Source organism: Misgurnus anguillicaudatus, chromosome 8 (assembly GCF_027580225.2).
Source record: "Misgurnus anguillicaudatus chromosome 8, ASM2758022v2, whole genome shotgun sequence".
Lineage (NCBI taxonomy): Eukaryota > Metazoa > Chordata > Actinopteri > Cypriniformes > Cobitidae > Misgurnus > Misgurnus anguillicaudatus.
This window is the reverse complement of record NC_073344.2, coordinates 4,849,308-4,864,887: the sequence shown is the minus strand read 5'-3', so window position 1 is coordinate 4,864,887 and position 15,580 is coordinate 4,849,308. Positions and strand designations below refer to the sequence as shown.

At 36.1% G+C, this 15,580-nt stretch overlaps 1 protein-coding gene across 2 annotated transcripts in view; it reads right to left on the bottom strand.

The window, feature by feature from the left end:
• Positions 1 to 15,580, bottom strand: part of lpp (LIM domain containing preferred translocation partner in lipoma) — a 220,647-nt gene that overhangs the window by 113,980 nt on the left and 91,087 nt on the right. For both annotated transcript variants that reach the window (XM_073870155.1, XM_055213457.2), the window contains exon 4: positions 321 to 424. In XM_073870155.1, the coding sequence (XP_073726256.1) occupies positions 321 to 424 (104 nt within the window). The remainder of the gene's footprint in view (positions 1 to 320; positions 425 to 15,580) is intronic.

The window sequence follows — 15,580 nt, the reverse complement described above, 5'->3', positions numbered from 1 at the left end:
ATGTGCTATGAAACCTGCAAAAAGTGCAGTATCTTTAATATGATGGGGTCCAAAAGAACTTTAAGCATGTGAAATCGCACGTATTATCAGATTTTGCACAATTTTGGAGTCTATGCTCAGAGAGTGCATGATGTTAAAACAGGGACATAGCAAAAAAAAAAAAAAAAATGAAACTGTCATATTATGTATATATTTAATTTTATAATACTATAATATATTAATTATAATAAAAAATTGGACCCCACTCTATATCAGCACATTTTTTTATACAGCATATACCTGTATTGTGTTGACTTACAGTAGCAAAGCACAAGTCTCACCTGAAAGCCAAAAGAGTCTTCCATGGGTGGAGGGGGTGGGAAGCTGGAGAGGGACGCGACCCCGTGGGTTTCCATGGCAGGTGGAGGAGGTGGGGGATAGTCCTCTGTGGATAAAAACACACATAAAGATGTCAAAGACATTAAAATAAAGAGAAATAAAAAAATAATGAACTTTCTCTTTTTACCATATGTCCTTACTTTGTGTTTACAGTTCGGAAAACAGGAAGGCTTGCATGCACTTAACATATTGTCCCTGACGGATTAATGTATATAATGGCAAAAATTTGGTTAAGTAAGAAGGTGTAAGCTGCGGTAAGCAGGTGTTTGAAGAGATTAAAAATGTATGTACTGTGCTCAAAACAAGTGAGATGTACAGCGGCGTGCCAAATGTAGAGTTGTAAAGTCAACAGCTAATCCAGGGATTGGGCTCCACAGCATGTTTCAGGCAAGATCAAGATTTGTTCGCCAAATTATATTCTGATTTGGCCGGGCTCTGTGTTCAATTTCGAATCGAGTCTAAGCATCAGTCCAGACATGAGCTCTCCAAATTAAAACCTTTTTATGCAATAGGAATTCACTGCCATGTTTCATAAAAGTCTTTGCATTCACTTTTTAAGTTTTTATATGCCTTCAGGGTCTAAGTGATGTCAAAAAATGTTGTTTATCCAAATCTACTGGCCAAATTAATTAACTAAAGTACTATCAAAAATTCTGCAATGTAAATGTGGTCAGAAACAGTCACATGTTCATTTATTTGTACAATGTGATATTAGGTTGAACACGGCAATAAATATTTTCCAATGGGACAACAAGAATGTGTGTGCAATGTTTAATAACCTCATGACCTCTGTGAAAACTCTTAAAACATAAAAAGGGAGAGGCATCCTTAACCCATCTGTGGATAACTTGTAAGTCATAAGCTGACACAAGATTAATATCTTAACTTCCATGTATGTTTCTTAAACACCCCGTGATGTTCAGCTTTCGCATTTCAGGGCAAATGAAAGTTGTAACATGTTAGCATGATTTACTGAGGAGATTGAAACCAAGACACAGAAGCAAAGATCTTATCTCATAAAGACTCTTAGCACAATGTAACTTGAAAAAGGAAGTTGGTCTTTACCACAACACTGCTATAAACACAAACACAATATCAAATATTACTTGAATAATACTAGCACTGAAAAGATGTGTAGAGTGGGGTTCAAAAGTTTGAGACATAAAAAATGATAACAATTTTAAAACAAAAAATATTATGTTGTTAAATGAGTTTTAAACATTGCAAATTTCTAGGTCACAAACCACATAAACAATTGTGAAATTGGCCATGTTAAACAACACATTTTCTCCACTGAAGCAGACAAGACATTTTCTTAACTTTGTTTAAGAATCATACTGAAACATGGATCATCAGGTTTTGCACAAACTTGTGGGGTCCATGGCATACAAAACACTTATAACACATGGTAAAAAATATTACTAGCCAAAATAAAACTTGACATTTTTTATGGATCACAAGATAATTCAACTGATAGATCTTTATTACAACCCATTCTTCTTTTTGACAAAATTTCAAACAGGAACAATAAGGCGACATCATAATGGCCAACATTTAAGGTTTGAGTAGTGCACTGCATCATGCACGCATTATATGCATGTCGTGAGGTCAGTGAGTTTGGGGCATGTTATCTGGTTTCTGGTCGGGCTATGGGAAACCAGGGGGATCCTGTGCCATGAATGAGAGAGGATCTATTTATGCGGACCGGGAAGCAAAGGGAGTGCTTACTCGCTAATGAGACAAGCAGCAGGAACACCTACTTATTACCACACATTTCCACTCAACTCTTTATTGAGCAATTACACTCAAGTACTGGCTTTGTGAGAGACGAATTCTAATCAGTAATTAAAGTTATTTGAAAGGACCATGAGAGGTATAATTGGTAATCAGTAACATGAATGTTGTTAAAGGGGTGAGATAAAAAACAGGCTAGATGAAATTCAGTGGAGCAGTAAAGTGCAGATAAAAATACGCTTGTTGTTCTGAATGGACTATTGTGTGTGCATTATCTGTGATTTGTGAAAATAGCACGATTAATTAGATTGGAATCAAATGATAATGCAGATGTCAATGAATATGAATATGTCATAGGTCATAGGTTTAATCCACAGGGAACAGATTTTGAAAAAATATGTACACCTTCTGCACTCCGTAGAGGAGTAATACACTGTCACTAAAATGCAAAAATGAAAACATTACTTTTTACGCAATATTAAGCAGGCTTATGAAATTACCAGATAATTTAGAAAAAAATGGTGTATGTGGTCTTGCTGCATACTTGTATGTGTTCATATTTATACATTTATATTAATGAAAATGTCCATTTTGTACGATAAATAACAGTTGCTATGATCACCTGGCTTGATGTCTAATCTGAGTCCTATAAGTTAAGTAAAATTTGTACCGGCCTATTTTATTAACACATATATAGTCTAAATCAGTGGTCTTCAACATGGTGCCCGCGGGCAAGAGGCTACCCGCACAGAGTCTGTGAGGTGCCCGCCAAAGCACATTCTATTAAAGGCCTCAATTGTAATATTTATTTATTACATTTTTTATATATTAGCTTGGCTTCTTTTATGTATGTTGTTGACGTTTAAACAATGATAAAACATATCAACAAGTAAAATCTAATAAAATCAACAAGTAAAGCAAAAACGTTTGAGTAGATTATATTAAAAAAGTAGCCCTCCAGATTTTTTTATCCATTGTGGTTGCCCTTGCTCACAAAAAGGTTGGAGACCCCTGATCTAAATCATATAAATGATATATACATATAAATAAGTCTGAGTGAGGGCTTTTGAGTATACATGCTAAAAAGAAACTCTTGTTCACAATATTAACAATTTTTATTTAAAAATTTTTTGTCCATCTGTCATTAATACTGTCGCTGCAGCATGTATACAGATATTTTAAAGAAGCATCTATGCTGTTTATGAGATGAAAACATCTGCTGTGACAGATTCAAAGACATAAACCCGGAGCTTCTCGTGGGATGTCATTTCTGTAATGTGCACTGCATTGGATGTTTATTTGGTACATATTTAGATGCACTGACATTTTTGTCTGCTCTCCAAATTCCCCTATGAATTTGATTTACAGCAGAAGTTCAAGCAGAAGCCTTCTTGCAGCGGCATTTAAACACACAGCAGTAAACAAAATGAATGGCTGGCTGCATTTGGCAGCAATGGTCTCCAGTTGTATCACTGGTATGAAACTCATCTGGGAGGAATAAAAAGAAACTGCATGCACAGAACTACTCCATCAACTATATTAACATCTCCACCTGACCCTAAAATACACATGAAAACCTAACCATAAAAATAAAAAATGGTATAGAATGATTTAAAACATGTTTATTTCAACCCAATCAATGCATTTTGCAGACTTGGTTTTTTGCATTAGCTCAATTCGTTGACTTGCTTATACCATATGTGTTAGAATTAAAGCACACTCTAAAATCCCAAAATTTCATAGTGGTTATCAAAGGGTGTATCAGGACTGACTGTCACTGACCACTGGAAAAGTACAATGTGGAATACAAATAACAAAATGCAAGCAACTATATAATTGTGCAAAGTTTATAATAACAAAGTAAACATGCCTTATCGTCTTATGCTCATCCACAGAAAAGCATAAAATCATGTCATTTTACCTTTTTAATTACTTTACTGATATCTTTTTTACACTCCCTTACAGTAAAATAAGACCTTCGTTTAAAAAAAAAACAGTCAGTGTCAATGAAATAAACCTATAATCCTTCACAGACAAAGAAGGATAAAATGTTATAATGACCAGTGTGACTTTCCAGTGTTTTATCTTTGTGGAGAAGCTCTTAAAATGTGCAATGGCAGGGAGATAAATGCATTATTTTAACTGTAATTATCCGTCCGTATTCTCTCTACCTTCCACGGTTCCATCATTGCTCTTAAATAGCTATAATATACAGTAGAACCGACTGATTTATGGCGTCATTTGGCTAGAAATGCTGTCCTGGCTTTGAGGTTTTGGAAGATATTCTTCTCAAAGTGTGGAGGAACTGACAATATTGGTTTGTAGGGATTTGAGTGGAAGTCAAGAGGGACCGGAAATAGAGTTTAAAATTTTTAAACATGAAAAGGGATCACTGAATTATGTGAAATCAAAATGAATAGTAAAATGAAGTGACGCCCTCAAATCCACAAACTCAGCAGTGGGATGTATCGAGTTTAAATGTTTGTGCAAGACAAAATAAGCTGCAAAACAGTATGTTAGCTACTGCAAAATGCAGAAAATGTTCAATGTTTCCAAACGAAAGTCTAATTTTTTAATAAACTCAATTAATTTTAAAGGAAAGCAGTACACTATAAAAACAAATTATTGTAGTATTATTATTGGAACACATTTTCTTTTACTTTTAACACAACTTTTATTTAACACAAAATCAACACATAGGGCTCTATCATAAACCCTTTTGCTAGTTTCAACCCGGCGCAATGATAATTTTTACGTTTAGCGCCACATTGTTTAAATAGCAAATGCATTTGCACCCAATTTTGCACCCATGGGCGTTCTGATCTGAAAACGAGGTGTGTTTAGGTACATTGTTGGCGCGTTCCTATTTTGAGGAAACTAAAATATACTATGCCATTGACGAACTAAAACCTAGTCTAAAGTCAATGGCGGCATATTGTTTTTGTTTTTTAATGAGCGCATTAGTAATATGTGCTTATATAAACAGGACGACAACACAGCACACACTGTCAAAAATAAAGGTACAAAGCTGTCACTGGGGCAGTGCCCTTTAGAAAAGGTCCTAATATGTACAATTTAGGTACAAATATGTACCTTTAAAGGTACATATTGGCAGTTCAAAGTACTAATATGCACTCTTTGGGTGCAAATGTGTACCTTTTTGAAAGGGTGCTGCCCCAGTGACAACTTTTGTACCTTTTTTTCTGAGAGTGCAAAAGGGCTTTTAAATATGAAAAATTAAATGATTCAAATGTAAAAGATTATTATTTAGTCTCTTGGACATAAATAAGGATCGATTATGAGACGTCAGAAGGCGTAAAGAGCTGCTTCACCTGTAGCCTGGTAAGTAAATAAATTCTTAAACAAATGCATCTATTTTTAAATGTTTTTTTTAAATGCTACCCCAAGGATTTGTTGTATATGATGACTCTGTACCTGTGGATATGATGAGATGAGAACCGTTTTTAAGTAATGCTTTAAAAAAAAAATGCCGCTGTCCAAGTGCTGAAACAGCTCTCCGGAAAATAAAAAAAATTCAAATTTCAATAAAAATGAAAACAACAAAATGTTTTATTCATTATTCTTAAACTGGTGGTCTTCTTCCTCCGCTTAGTTTTTCAGTTTACAAAGTCCGTCATCTAAATAGGTGTTATGCTGCATTTACACCAACCGCGTTTCAGGTTTCAAAATCGCGTCTACCGTGCCTAGTTTGCAGCTTGAACTGTTTAAATGCATTCGCGCATGTAGAGCGAAGTAGATGCGCAGAAAAAGCAAGCTTTTGACGCGCGTCAGAGGCAAACTCCACTTCTTGTGGGAGGGGCAAGTGCTATGCGGTTGTCTGTTTGCAAGATGACTGATGTTGATTGTGCATTTATCGAGAGAGTTACCATTTTGTATTTGGTAATCTTACTATAGGGGGAAAATAAACGGCGCGGGTCGATAAACGTCACGTGACTCAAAAGTGAAATGTATATTATAACTTACCAGGTTGCCCAATGTCCTCACTGACACTATTCCAAGCGAGGTCCTTTTTATTCCTGTCTCTATAGATATAAGAACTTGTGTTGTATAGCTCCGGGTGACTGCTCACAGACAATATCAAGCATTCCTTCATGTTGAATGAGTGACTCCGGGCGGGGCTGCCGCCACAGCAGCAAGCAGGCTCCTGATTGGTTAACACAGCGCGAAATTCCGCCAAAGTTCACATTTTTCAACTCGGGCATCAGCCGGCAATTCGCGTCAAACACAAAATGCACAAAAAGCACCATTTGCGCGTACCGGGTCAGGCGCTCAATTCATGCCATTCGCGCGAACTAGACGCGTGAATGAGGCGGAAACGCGTCTTCTGCGGCAAATGCCTCATCCGCGCCGTGAGACCTCCAGACATGTGCAACGCGTCTTCACATTAACTTAACATTGAAATCACTTGCGCTTCACACCTCCTACCACGGCTGGTGTAAATGTAGCATTAGGCATGGCGCCAGCGCAATTGGCTTTTAAAGGGGATGAGAGCTGAGACTCTCATTGGTTTATTGCATGTTATACCCAAAACACACCCATTACTCATTACAAGAATAGGAACAACCCTTTTCGACCGTGCGCTTGGCGCATAAACCATTTTTCGCATTGTTAAATTATCAAAAGTAGAATCGGATATGCTTGTTTAGACCGTGCGCTTTAGACAATGCACTTAGATCGTTAAAATAGAGCCCATAATGTGTTAAAATGAAATAGCATAACAATAAACATCCTTTTGAGTGTACTTAAATGGTTGCACAACTTTTATTGCAGTTTTATTAAAGTATATTTTATTTCTGGGATATGGGATAATGATATTAACCAAATGTTTTATCAAATACTTTCACATCAAATTCCCTTAATCCCAGGCTTAGGCCAATCAGAAATACCGGTTTGTTGGCAGAGTCTGATAAATTTTTTTAATTTTTAAGAAAATATTTCAGATGCACTTTGAGCTCTTCATATGGTTTATTATTGAAGCTAACAATCTATTAATATTATTCCAATCAATTTCACCATATAATCACATTAATGTAATATCTGTATGTTTCATCCATCCATTCATACAGCTTTTTACTGCTTACACCTATGTGAGGTCATGAAGAATGCTTGGGCCTAATAAATACTGTAATTTTTAATATTTAATAACAAAATATCATATACCACAGATGAAGATATTTCAAGGATATCAAATAGTCGGAATAGACCACATGTAACCAGAGGTTCAAGATTAAACTAATGGCTTATTATTTATTCTGGATTCCCTTCATTATGTGCAGTAAAAAATATTTATTAATTGTTATTTATTTATTCATTCACAGTCATTTGATTACAGTAAATTGACATGTTAAATTGACAGCTGAACTTATTGCATTGGGCTTTATTTATACAAGCCAGTGCTATTTGCATGGTTCAATTAATACTGCAAATTTATCAATAGCGGAAAACAGACAATAAATGCAATTTTATTAAAAAGTTCAGCAGTAGTTTCAATAATTATGAAGTGATTACAAACGCTGGGTGTATCTGCACATGTGAGAACTTTTGCAGAACTGTCCCAAATGTTACAACGGTCCACTGCATCCACGCATACAGGTATGAGAATTTGGAACCAAACTACAACATCAGATATTGCACCTTACAAACTACTCTCAGTTTAGCATTTAATCGTCGGGCCTGTTTGCAACGTTACCCGATTTGCATAATCCCTTCATTGAATCAGGTGCTAAACAACACAGAAAGCAAGTTCAAATAAATCACGCTCTCAACGACCACCATTCATTCTTAATACATTTCCAATTAAGTGAAGTGAAGAAAACAATTCATTTGAATTTTACAAGGGTGGGTGGATGGACAGGAGCAACAATGTGAACGTTAAATATGTGAGCTGTCTATACGGCCTTTGTACAAGTAGGCAGCATATGCCTGCGGTTTCCACGGGAACGTTAAGACTCTCATTTGTGGGTTTCCTGTCAGGTTTTCACAGACAGAATTGCGTGGGGAGTCTGACATAACAACCGGTAGTCAGTTATCTGTTGACCAGCCAAGTGTGGAGAGAGAAATACAAAAAAAAATAGAATAGGGTTTGACGGGAAACAGGAAAAGCAGAACAAAAACATATTTACAAGAAAAAGAAGGTGAAAAATTGAGACGTCCACAAGTGTGTGTCAAAGGTTATGCAAAAAAATTTTTTAAAAAAGAAGATCTGCCTCAAGATTGTTTTCATTTATTTCATCACCGACACCGGCTGGACAGCATATAGTAGACAATGTAAAAACACAACTTTTAGCGATTTACCCACTAGAAACTCATTAGATAAATTTTGTACAAGTATTAGATGTACATCCTCTTAACTGTACTTAAGGCACATGTTACAAACTTTACACAAGCTTTAATACAGTAATCTCTGGGAACTGAACTCAATTATATGACATATCATTTCTAGTGACAGCCTGGTAACTAACCCTGTTTTAAAGATGAAAGATGAACATATGACACACATCTTAAAGACATGACAGTTTTTAGGCAGTTTTACCAATGGAGGTCAAGCCTCACTCGAGTCAAGCAAAGAGATGAGATTGTCACAAATGAAACTCTGAAGCACTTTGATTTACCCTAATTTTTATCAACCAACAACTTACGTAAATTGCAAAATGTTTTCAGAGGCTTATCGTCATAACACAAAATCAATTCTGAAAAATGAAAGCACATTAGCTCAAGGAAAAGATATAAGGATGTAAAAAGGAAAGTGTGTCATAAAGACATGTTAGTTTAAGGTACAGTACAGTGAAACATTTATGCTGGATAATAAAATAAGGCAGTAAAAAATGTAATAAAATATATACAAATAAACAATTTTCAAAAATTGCATATAAATAGTAAAGGAGGAATGGTAACCATTACTCTAACCAGGTCACTTTCTATATTGTCAACTACTATCTGAAAAGGATTTAATGAACACACAAGTAGCTACTTGTCGATTATTATGCCTGTCAACCAATAAGTTAGGACTACTATACTGTATGCGAAGGTTTCGTTACCTAATTAACATTAATCAGCCAGACTAATAAGCTTTCAGATGGTTCCTACGCCCCTGGCAGTAACCCTTCATTCAATCTTTAATTAAAGAAGAGCTGAACTACAGGTGAACTAGAGCTGTCATGAAATAAACAGCTTCCTGCCACATCCTTAGTGCCCTCTAAGTAAACTCTATTTACACATTACCAGCTAAAAAGCAATCCTAGATACATTGCATATTCTCCTCTTTAACATGTTTTTACTTTTCTTAACAGAGCTTTTGCACTAGCTTAGTTTCCAACAATAACACAAAAATATACAGTAAAAGAGGTTAATCTAAGATCAGTGCCTGTATGGTCCATTAGTCTTCACATTCAATGAGGACTGAATAACTCTGGGTAACACAGAAATAATAATTTACTATATATGCAGGGCCAAGGATTATTATGTTTGCCAAGTCAGGCCAGTGGTTTATATCTTTACTTATCCTGCCAAAATTTTCACTTGCCCTAAAACAAGAAGTATAAATAAGTAAAATAAAATAAGCCTGGTTATTGTTTTCGTAGTTTTTGACCCATGTAGCTTTAATAAATAAAGTTAAATATTGTTAAAAGACAAGTAAATTCAACAAATATTCAAATTATATTCAAAAGCACAAATAAATGAAGAGTTTGGTTCCAAAACGCTATAAACGGCATTTTTGAAAAAAAAAGTTACTGCCGAAATCAGTATTTTATCAGGTCAGTATTTAAAAGTAAATTCTTTACGCAAAAACCAATATCCGCTGTGTTATTTTGTCATCTTTTCTCAATTTTTTCCCAAAACGTGATATATGCCACTCCTGCTTTTCTACAGAATGCAATAAATCCGCTCCACAAATCACAGCGCACCATTCCACGCAATGTAAACAAACATGGCGGCGCGTTAAATACACGGAATCCTAGTTTTCATCATCTACTTTGTACTTCGTGATCACCAAACAAACACAAAATAATACTTTAATTGCATTGATAAATCTGTGATGGTTTTCTGTGACGGGAAAGAAACGTAAGCCATCAACATCTAATTAATTTACACGAGAGGCACTCGGGAGACGGGTGCTTGTTCTCCTGACAGCATCAAGCTTCTCATGCTAACACATTGACCCCAGGGGATCTTATGAAAAACTTTACATTATTTTACTACTCAAAGTCAACGAAAATCAAGCAGACCAAAAATTTTTACAGCTGATCGCTGTGAAAAATGTTAATGTTAAGCGACGACGTCCCAAGTATAACCGCAGCAATGACAGTGTTCTTTATGACAAAGTAAGTGTTTTGATTAATACCATTAATGTTTTTTTAAGCAGTGTGTACAACTGTTCAACTAAATGAATATAAAATGGCAAAGATTAATGCACATTTATACATTGATTGAATAGATTTATAGCATTTTGAAAAAAAAAAGTAAGTAAGTAACGCAATCAGTTTACTTTTTTGAGGGATAACTTAATATTGTAGTGCATTACTCTTAAAAGTAACTTTCCCCAACACTGTTCGTGATGATCGAGCAAGTGACAGTTTCGTGAACTGTCCCCAGCATCGTTCACACTGGAACCGGTCCATTGGGCACTCCTTACTGCTGTGCCCTGTACATGGCTTAAATGCACACAGTTTAAATAGGGCATTCATTTATGGCATTTACCTAAAAGCAGCACAGAATCAGAATGGCTAAACTGAGCATAGTGCTAGCAACACCAAGGTCATGGGTTAGATTCCTAGGAAACACACATAAAATGTAACCTTGAATTCATTGCATGTCGCTTTAGATGAAAGCGTGTGCCAAATGTAAATTTAGGAGCCATTCACATTCAGAGGACGTGTTCTTGTGTACAAAAATAGCTAGATGAAGTGCGACAAAAAGCAGAGGCCATGAGACACTGCGTGTTTTTGTTAATGTTTAAAAATGACACTGCGTATGAAAAACATGGCGCTCATGGTGCAAGATGCTGAAAAATAGTAATATATAGACCAACAACAACTCTTGTGGTGGTGGCCTAAAACTTTTGCACAGTACTGTACATCCAATTATATGGAAATAAATCTGAAAAATAAATGAAAATATTTAAATGGCAATTCATCTGCCGCAAAAAATATGTCTGGTATCCTTGACTGTTTTAGACTGATTTATTATTCAGTATATCATGTAATTAAACTTAATACAGGATAAGAATCTGACCCAGTTAAAGTTCTCTCCTGTCCTATACATATGTCTATCTTTTTATATAATCTGAATTAGTGCCAGACTTGGGGGAGCATCTGTTTATGTTCAATAACTTTTAGTCAGAAAGATTCCTGATACAAGTTACACCAGATGAACAAGCAATTATCATTGGGCCTCGGACATTAATAATTGTAGGGAAATGGGTGTATAACAGGGAGTTTATTTGTTTGAATGTTTACATGCTCAAAAAAAGCAAGTGCAATCATATGATTTTAAATATAAGACTATGTAAGGAATAGGTACAAGAGCCTATAGTATATAGTGTAATAATTTACAACTGAAGGGCTTTGTTAGGCACATGCTGTATAGTGACATTCGCGATATAGCACTAGCCTTAAGTGGTTTATTGCATTTACCACACATATAAAATCCACCAAAATATGATCACTGGGAGAGTTTATACTGTATAATTTTGTAGACAACCTAATCTATACCATATACTCAAAATATAATCACCTAAAGGATTATTAGAAACACCTGTTCAATTTCTCATTAATGCAATTATCTAATCAACCAATCACATGGCACTTGCTTCAATGCATTTAGGGGTGTGGTCCTGGTCAAGACAATCTCCTGAACTCCAAACTGAATGTCAGAATGGGAAAGAAAGGTGATGTAAGCAATTTTGAGCGTGGCATGGTTGTTGGTGCCAGACGGGCTGGTCTGAGTATTTCACAATCTACTAAGTTACTGGGATTTTCATGCACAACCATTTCTAGGGTTTATAAAGAATGGTGTGAAAAGGGAAAAACATTCAGTATTCGGCAGTCCTGTGGGCAAAAATGCCTTGTTGATGCTAGAGGTCAGAGGAGAATGGGCCGACTGATTCAAGCTAATAGAAGAGCAAATTTGACTGAAATAACCACTCGTTGCAACTGAGGTATGCAGCAAAGCATTTGTGAAGCCACAACACGCACAATCTTGAGGCGGATGGGCTACAACAGCAGAAGACCCCACTGGGTACCACTCATCTCCACTACAAATAGGAAAAAGAGGCTACAATTTGCACAAGCTCATCAAAATTGGACAGTTAAAGACTGGTCTGATGAGTCTCGATTTCTTTTGAGACATTCAGATGGTAGAGTCAGAATTTGGCTAAAACACAATGAGAACATGGATCCATCATGCCCTCTTACCACTGTGCAGGCTGCTGGTGGTGGTGTAATGGTGTGGGGGATGTTTTCTTGGCACACTTTAGGCCCCTTAGTGCCAATTGGGCATCGTTTAAATGACACGGCCTACCTGAGCATTGTTTCTGACCATGTCCATCCCTTTATGACCACCATGTACCCATCCTCTGATGGCTACTTCCAGCAGGATAATGCATCATGTCACAAAGCTCGAATTATTTCAATTTGGTTTCTTGAACATGACAATGAGTTCACTGTACTACAATGGCCCTCACAGTCACCAGATCTCAACCCAATAGAGCATCTTTGGGATGTTGTGGAACGGGAGCTTCGTGCCCTGGATGTGCATCCCACAAATCTCCATCAACTGCAATCTGGGCCAACATGTCTAAAAAATGCTTTCAGCACCTTGTTGAATCAATGCCACGTAGAATTAAGGCAGTTCTGCGGCGAAAGGGGGTCAAACACAGTATTAGTATGGTGTTCCTAATAATCCTTTAGGTACGTGTATATTTTTCATACAGTTTTCCAGTGGAAAACGACAACATACTTAAAAAAAGGAGGATCTTTCATGTTCTTGCTGTTCCTTGCTGGATTTAATGTTCCTAAATGCTTCCACTTTCTAGTAATACTGCTTACAGTTGACACTGGAAGGTCTAGCAGGGGTCAAATTTCACAAACTTACTCTTTGCAAAGGTGGCATCCCATCTTAGTTTCATGCTTGAATTTACTGAGCTCTTGTTTGCAAATGTTTTACTTATCAGGTAAATGTATCTTCTTTATGAATATGGAAAACAACAGAGAGATTCATTAAGAAAACGTTGTGTACTTAATAGTTAAATATCCAACATATGACATCCGGCACACATCAAAGGCCTTAAACATAATATAGAATTTGTGGCATAACAGAGGAAAGACGTGTACGGTTGCCACTCTCCCCTGACTGCCAAACATAAAGGCTTTTCCATCACTGAGGTTTCCACAATGTGAAACTCATGGCTGCCGGCCACATGACGACAGAACTCACTAAATAGTTTGAGCTATAATAAGTCTAACCACAAATCTTTTTCCCCAGTGGGCCGTGTGTGTGAAGAACGACCTTTGACCCGAGCGGTGTTTTCAAATTCTCGGCACTCAATCGAGAGGAGAGAAGAGCGTACAAGCCTAATAGACTTGACGTGATTAATGAAGGCAGCTGCACGAAATAGCAAAGATCAACGCACTCGCATTAGAATTCCTGGAGAATGCTTGAGTAAACACCTTCCAAGAAAGTCACAGTCAATGTGAAAGAAGGGAAACAACTGTAGTGAGGATTCTGTTCTCCATTTTTGTCTGTTTTGTTTTTCACTTGATGGTGCTTGCTTGTCTAGCATGAAGAAATTCCCTATAGCCTATGTATCTATCTTGTTTTTGCTTACTATAGATTGTATAGATGGTTTGATTTTCAACCATTTGGATAAATGTGCTCCAGGGGGTACTTAATGATGTTCTGGAAGTACTTGGAAATTATTTTTATTTTGCTTTATTAAACCTATAAAAGAGAAATGCGTTTATATGAATAATGAGTACGATGAATGAATAATGAAACAAATGTTATTTTTATAGGGCGATGAGGGCCAATTCGTGGTCGGATAAGACCCCTAAGCGCAGTCATTTATTGTCTATGAAGCTAGTTAGCACTGTATGAGGGGTCAACTTGTTGTGTATGAGAGCCCTGGTGTTTAGTTTTTCCTTAGGGGGCTTTTTGGTTGCCAAAATAAAAATAAAAAAATGATAAAAAATCATGTAAATGCAAAATTATGCCCAACATGAGTTAAAATGAACACATTTATGGTTTGGTATTGATAAAGGAGGCTTAATTATTGGGCTGCGGGGTCACATTAGACTACACTGCTGAAACATTGCTAACGTCCTTTTGGTGACTAGATCATGTTTAAACACTGATGAAACTGAATGAGCTTGTTGCCCGAATCTGGTTCTTTTGTGCCAACCAAACAGCAAACAATCAGCATATGCCAAGGGCTAAGCTCAAGACTAGGGAGCCTTAGGGGTCTTTCGGCAGTTCTCAATTTGCATTTACACTAATCCAAAATTTTAGATCAGATTCACAATAAGTTTGATCATAATGTAAATATAAATATTAATGTAAACAGTTTTAATCTCTCCTTAATCCTCCAAAAACCAGTGTAGATGCCTGGAAACTGCTTTGGTTTGGGTTATTGTTTAAAAAAAAACATGTTTTTGTTTTTTAAAAGTTATGTATTAAAACAGCATATTACCATGAAACCTGGATGAATTGACATGCTACTGATAATGCTAAATTTTAAAGTACAGCATCTTTCAACGTAGACCACTTACAATGAGTACGGTTATGGTGCATGTGCTTAAGTTTATAAACAGGCTTTTTACTGTCATTTTTATACAGGTAAATGTGGTTCAAAGATTCACAAATTCAAAATAATATCATAATCCCCTAAATAATACATCCGATAGTTCTATGGCAAATTGTTTATGTAAGCATTGTACCTATCTTTATAGTTTCCAAGTGGCCACATGAATATTTAGTCTTAAATGTTTAATCCTCTTAAATCCAAAGAGACAATAAAGTTACGGAGATAAACTGCGGTAATGCATCTGGATTACATTTTTCAAAATGAGTTTTTGGATTACAGGTCTACTGCAATCTAAACTAAAGCTTTATGTGATTTCTATGGTATGTGGAGTCCTTTAACTGCAGGGAAAAGCTTTAAAACATTTGACATTTTTTCTGAGAGAAGAAAAGGCACACACACAAGCACACACAGAGAGACACGCAAATCTGCATATTTCATTGAAAACAACTGTTGAGATTATTTGCACTTTCGGTCAATACATACGTTATTCACTAATAATACTTCCCATTCGACTGCTGAGAAAACAACATAGTGATCAGAGAGCATTATACAAATTCTTTTATCATCTTATGTGCTTATCCAGAAGTGCTCAATGTTGTAAATGTTTTTAGTTGTCATAAACATGTAATTTCTAAAAAAACAATATCT